At 35.4% G+C, this 6,832-nt stretch overlaps 1 protein-coding gene across 1 annotated transcript; it reads right to left on the bottom strand.

Annotated features, from left to right (window-relative positions):
• LOC125675603 (orexin receptor type 2-like) lies at positions 1-2,734 on the bottom strand. The gene has a single exon (XM_048913357.2). The coding sequence runs from the start codon at positions 1,148-1,150 to the stop codon at positions 41-43; it is 1,110 nt and encodes a 369-aa protein (XP_048769314.1). The 5' UTR covers positions 1,151-2,734; the 3' UTR covers positions 1-40.
• Between the last annotated feature and the right edge of the window lie 4,098 nt (positions 2,735-6,832).

The raw sequence follows: 6,832 nt of genomic DNA, 5'->3' as shown, positions 1-6,832 counted from the left end.
TTGCGATATCAAATAAAGATTTAAACAATATAATTAACAGTCACTTGATACATTTCAATAGACGTTTAACATCACTTCGGAATCTCTTGTTCAAAAAACTGTAGATCATCGGATTGATTGCATTGTTCACAAAATATGACTTCAAAAAGAATTTGTAAACGACCTCTACATCAGACGACAGACCGTCCTCAAAATCTTTTTTCACGCTCCGAATGATCATCAAAATGAGAAACGGGAGATAACTCAGAATAAAGGCAACAGTCACAGCAACAAAGATGGTGGTGGTCCGCGTCACTCTTACGCTGTTCACTTGTCGTCTGCGATTTTGGGGCGTGGCCTCTAACATGGGGTGTGCTTGACTTGGCGAGGAACCACTTGTATTTTCGTCCGCTATAAATTGTAAGTGCAATGAGTAGGCCGATACAGGGTCATTTGATCGGTTTCTTCTTAATGAGATTCCTTTGCGGATAAATATAGATATCCTTAAGTACACGAACACCACGAACACGACGGAGACGACGAAACACAGCATTATTGCACCGTAGTAAAGCAGGGGGTATATAGTCTGCCGCATCTCGTCAGACGTGGAACAGTCCACGCCCTGTATCCCCGGAACTCCGACATCCACCGTTTTCTTTCCAAACACTACAGCCGCTGGCCAACCAATGACCGCGCCCATCACTATTGCACCGACACACAGCTTCTTCACTGTGGAGTTATTAAAGTGTTGTCCCAGTCTACAGATGCGCTGGTACCTGTCTATAGATATTGCCACCAGGGTCAACGCTGACCCCATGGCGGAGAGCGATTCTATGGTCCGGAGGAGTTTGCATGCCGCGGGGGCATAGAACATGTAGGGATAACGAAGATCGGCTATTTCCACCGGTATCCCAATAATGCATGTTAGCAGGTCTAGGAAGGCTAAGTTTAGGATGAAATAATCCGGTGATAGTTTTGTTCTTTTTCTGATATATACAATACACACGAGCACATTGCCAAATATCCCACATATCATCAAAAGAAACAGGAAAATAATGACGGGCAGAAACCGCAGTGCTGCCTGGTCGTTCAATTCCCTCAAAACAGAATAAAAATCCAAATCAGAAGCGTTTTCTGAAATATTTGAAACAGTAACAGTTGAAGCATTCATAGCCGAACCGCGTATGGAATTGAATGTCAATCTGAACTCCGTGTTGCGTGAATGGTCATGCTCAAGTCAATGACTGAAGGTCAGACACGCACAGATCCCCCAATGTATTGTAGGTATCCGCACGCTCCATAGTTTTAAAATGACACAACGAAGATATTGTGTACAATCTCCTTAAGGTTTATCTTCAGATCTTTCAAGAGGTAACTTAAGAATCACGGAACATTTTCCACGCCGAATAAGGAAGTTACATAAGAAAATATTCCTTATGGTGTCGAGTTGAAGCACAGTAAATGCAATAATTTATACGCCCCTTTTTCCCCGTCTTCTGTCGATATTTTATCGCAATAGGAAATACCCTTCTTCTTTTAAAAAGTTTAAAGTTCCCCCGATAGATAACAAACGTGCACTCTATACTACACGGTCTTCAGTGGTGGTTTTACAACCTGTGTTTAAATCTTCTTCAGGCTTAAAACTTAACACAGAGAATGTTTAATCCGGTAGAAATATTTAAAAAGCACTCTCAATATAGGTTATACCTACACGTCAAAGTACACTGACAATACCAATACACACAAACTGTGTTAGATTTTTATCTTAGCTATTGCCCCTCAAACACGAGTACTGTGAGACATATCGCCATAAGGTTATGATAAATTTATGATTGCATTATGATTTCGTCTTCCGATTAAATGACGAGTGTCTGTTTTAACATGTTCAGATATCAGATACCTTATCTATTTTCAAATCATAACTAACATGCACACATGTGATCTGTGATTATATAAGTACGTAGGTAATGTTTCGCATCAGTGACGGTGAATTGCCTCGGTCACTCCGATTGTTTAAATCTCTCCTGGGTCACTTACCCGCTGTTGTGCCTTCCACAAGCATGTGTTGTTTTCTATTTATTATGAATTTTTAACACCCTGTACATCTACTTGGCATTTTTATACAGTCATGAGAATAACGATCATTGTCATTGGTTTCACTGCAATGTTATGTTCAGGCTCGATAAAGAACCTCATATGAGGTACGATTTCACCTTTGAAAGAGTGATTTCAGTTTTAGTTTTTGTATTTTTTTTTTTTTTTTTTGTAATAGAGAGGGGTGTTTTATTGCAAATAAGATATTTTAATTGTGATTTGGTACATACTATAAGCTAATGATATATCTAGTAAAACATGCCAAGAATACTCGGCTATAGGCATTCTAAAAAAAATATAGATAAAACAGCTTATGATGATAATAACCATAATTTTTTAATACTCTTTAAATCTACGGTTAAAATCTTCACTAACATGTCGATTGGAAAAACGATATATTAGACAAACACAAGTTTAAAAAAGATATTGAAATTTCATAATTTTGATTTGAAACCTGAGGAAAAAGTACCAATCCCGATCAAAATGACTAGAATACACTAAAATAATCAAATTACTGCTTCATTGGATGTCATTCAGTATGTTAATCATTATGCAATGTTATCTCTTTCCTCTTTTTGTAATTCCAATCGGGCTTGGTTCAAATTGGAAAATTCGCAATATTTTTGAATTTAGGTCATTTCATTTCAATTTCTTTTTAAATTATATTTGTATTTTATATCTTTATTTCTGACTGACATGCTTACATATTATTTTAAAACAAGCAGTGATTTTCATATATATATATATATATATATATATATATATATATATATATATAAGCACTGAAAAGGCCTCGACACTGTTGGTTATTTAAAACTCGAATGTTCAACGCATCCCGCGTCTTTATCAAGAGACATATATTACATAAACAAATAACACGCAAAAACGACAAGTATCGATAAACTACATTGGTGACAAGAGTGATACAATACCAACAGTGTCGTGGCCTTTTCAGTGCTTTTATAAATTTCTTTACTGGCCTTGTATCTTCTCAGATCCGACACTTTAAGAAAGTAGGGTGTTGTTGGGTTTTTGTGATTATATATATATATATATATATATATATATATATATATATATATATAATTTATAAATTACTAATTTAGCACGTCTCTCAGGGTCCACTAGACACGCTTGATTTATTGCTGCCATGCGTCAAACCACAGGATGAGTCTGACTGTAAAATCTCTTCTCTGCAAACAAAGCACAAAAATGCATGGATTTGATAGTTTGTATCGCTCATTCGTACTCCATATGAGACTTTCAATGCAACCTTAAATATAATTCTTGTGTAGCTACATGTACCCACCTTAAACAATGGTTTGGAAGAATTATCAAACGGCTTCTAAGAATTTATCTTATAGCTATTTCGATATCGAATCCAGATTTTGAATGCCGTATAATGAATTTTGAATCTTGAATTCATCTGCAAAAGAAGTCTCATATGAAAATGTCAGTGTCTTTTTTAACGAACGAGGGAAGATTTGGGTTTTATATATAATACATATGTAGACTGTACACAACACAGAGCCTCTGCAGATTATGACGCTACGTAGTGGGCTCATTGTAAAATCTCTCAAGATGCTAAAGCATTACTAAACAGTTTCGTATTTCTATATATGTTATTCTGACTATGGATTACTCCGTTCACCTGATCAAGATATAGGACTCACTTCTGACTCCTGAATTTAGAAATACAAAAATTTGAAAATACCTGGCATGTATGGAAACACTTTTTGACAACATAAAAAAATCATAATTTTGCTATTTCAAGCAATGTTTTTTCCCCCCTACTTTTGAAGCCACATGTACTTTTATCTATTTACTCGAACTCTGTATTGTTATAATTTTTCCCTACAAATTATATTAAAAATGCAAGCACTTACCAACAAAAGTATGAGCGTGAGTATGAAAGTGGTTAGAAAAAAAATGGCAAATGTTCTTCTGTCTTATGTCAATATTTGTGAAATAAAAAATTAATAAATAAAAAAAAAAAGATATAGGACTCGCGGCGGGCGTGACCGGTCGACAGGGATGCTTGTTCCTCCTGGGCACCTAATCCCACCTCTGGTATATCTAGGGGTTCGTGATTGTCCTACCTTAGTTTGTATTCTTTATAGGAGCTATAAGAACGATCACTGTTAGTCATCGTCACATTGTTAAAATAAGAGGACTATGTCACGATAGGCGACCGCTCGCTTAAAATGCATGTGTTTAAAAGTTCCACTTATTTCAATCAAAATATATAAGGTTTCATAAACATGTACTGAATAAGAGAAGCTACTTAAAGTTTATACATAAAAAATAACACCACGCGTCAGTTTTAAGTGTCATGTTGGTAGTAACGCAGATGTATTTTAAGTACATTTTCCCTGAGAGTATCAAGTGATCCCAAAATACATCTGTACAGAAAGAAAGGCGAATGACGTGATGCCGGAGTACATTCGTTTGAAACAAAAACACCGATTATTACTCCTTCAATTCAATCTATAATGATCGATTTTGAAAACACCTTTTGAGTTTCTGTTATTAATTACATGTATTGGGAAAAAAAAAAAGAATTATGAAACCAATAAATAGATCCATATCTATCTGACTTCAGTGCCTTACGCGTTCATTGCAATTAACAAAATTTTGTGAAGATGATTGTTAAATTCTCATTTTGAAATAGAAAATATACCATTTAATTTTTTTTTTAATTATTAATATTGATTTGATCAGTACCGTGTATTCCCACCCGTTACAGCAATACACGCACGTACACGACAAAGCATAGTGTAGTACTTACCGAGTCCATGTGGAATACTGTTCCTCTCTTCGTGCTGAACTTGGTTCGGCTCCGGTATATATCATTTAGGGCTACAGAGGCTTATTACTGCAACTATTTCAATTCCCACACTTTGATCTATAAAATCTACACTTTAATCTGTAAAATGTACACTTAATGTAAATTTAATCAGAAGTAAGAGTTATTGCCCTTTGCACAAATTTATAGAAACACCAAGTCATCCGATACCAGTAGTGTTAGCTCAGTGGTAGAGCATTCGTTCCGTAACTGGGAGGTCGTGAGTTCGAGTCCCGCTTGAACCTTGGCCGGATCAAACAAGACGAAAAACATAGGTAATGATAGCTCCTTCACCACACGTTCGGCATTAAGAAGAGACCCCGTGTAGTTCAGGGCCGTAAATTACATGGAGGCGGAGGAGGCAGCTGCCTCCTCCAACTTTTGAGCCAAAAAAAATTAAAATTTAAAGTTCATTAGAATTTATGTTGTTTCCAATAACTAAGAACATGATACCTCCCTTAAAAAGCATTCCAAATCTTTCTTTTAGAATGAGTTAGTCAAGTAACATCTTAGAAGGCCCTAGAATCAAGAATTTTGCACGAAACGTGTTCAGTGTGCACAAAATGTGCTCAGCGTCTGGGGGCCTGGACGGCCCCCAGACCCCCGCCTAATTTCATGCCTCCTCCAAATTGAAGGTTAATTTACGGCCCTGTAGGTGCGGGCATTTACTGTTACATGTAAAGCCCCGAGAACTGAGCATACGAGTATGTCTATATTTCTATGTGGAGCAAAAATAGGGACTTGGTAGACCATTTAATGGATCTCTGTTGGTGAGGATTTTTGTTCAGAAATCCAGGATAGTACCGAAAATCGTAGACTGGGATATTAAATTTGTTTAAAATTGAAGCGGGATTTGAAAAGAATGTCTTCGTTGGAGAGGGGACTTGGCGCCTTTATCAATTGCGGAATTAAAGAAAATTTGTTTGAAATGCAGTTGTAATAAAATTAAATTAAATTCAAATGCTTTATAAATGATTACGAAACATGAGGCGTATATCCTAGATTAACATCATATACTGGTATACGTAACATAATAAACGTTTTCAGATTAACCACAATTGTCCTCATTTCTCAATTCAGTGTACCTTAAATTAAAACACTCATTCAAATATTGACAAAAATGTTCTGTGAATGTATAATTCTCGGGATTCATGAGACTTTTTTTTTTATGGAATTTGCATTCAAATCACCCAAATGTTTTGAATATTTATTCCTTATAGTGCTGTGGTCATTTCCCAAAAGAGGCTGAAAAAGGGGGAGTAACCCCAACATATGGTAGAACAAACTACAACCTATATTATTTGATGCAGAATTTTGTCTAGATTATGGAAATAGTGGTTGTAGTCTGATCAAATGTATTTGATTTGGCCTAAATTTGTATTTTCTATCGCAAAGTCACAATTTTTTGTGAAAAAACCAGAAAGTACATTTTGTACATTTATTAAGTGATCGTAGTTTGTAATGTTGAGTCATACAAAGACAGTGTTGTTACAAACTTTATCCGCTGAAACAAACTGATACACATTACTCATGTAACTATCTGACTTTTTCATCACTCTTTTTTTTTTTACTAAAATTAATACAAAAGGATAAATGGCATGCACTTTCATTCTAAAGTGTCTAATTAATGCGATATTTTAGTATTCCTCTAATACCACGGAGACAATATTAAGACAATGATATCGTTGATTCAATAACCGAGAAGAGTAACTCAATATTGCTCTCATTAATTGGTAGTACAGTTTGTTTTTATTCATTTAAAGAAAGCAATAATTCAGAATTAGGATATCATTAATTGATGATTTCTTCCATCACTTGAGTTTATGTTAATTTGTCACTCATGTGATCTTACATATCTGCGTTGAACTCGATGTAAAATTCACTAATGCAAAATATAATAATTGGGTTGATCAT

Source organism: Ostrea edulis, chromosome 3, assembly GCF_947568905.1.
Source record: "Ostrea edulis chromosome 3, xbOstEdul1.1, whole genome shotgun sequence".
Lineage (NCBI taxonomy): Eukaryota > Metazoa > Mollusca > Bivalvia > Ostreida > Ostreidae > Ostrea > Ostrea edulis.
Note: the sequence above shows the minus strand (reverse complement) of the source record. Positions and strands in the feature narration are given on the sequence as shown.

What these genes read in the sequence shown, in the direction of transcription:
- LOC125675603 (XM_048913357.2), bottom strand. Translation starts at nt 1,150, where the DNA reads ATGAATGCTTCAACTGTTACTGTTTCAAATATTTCAGAAAACGCTTCT.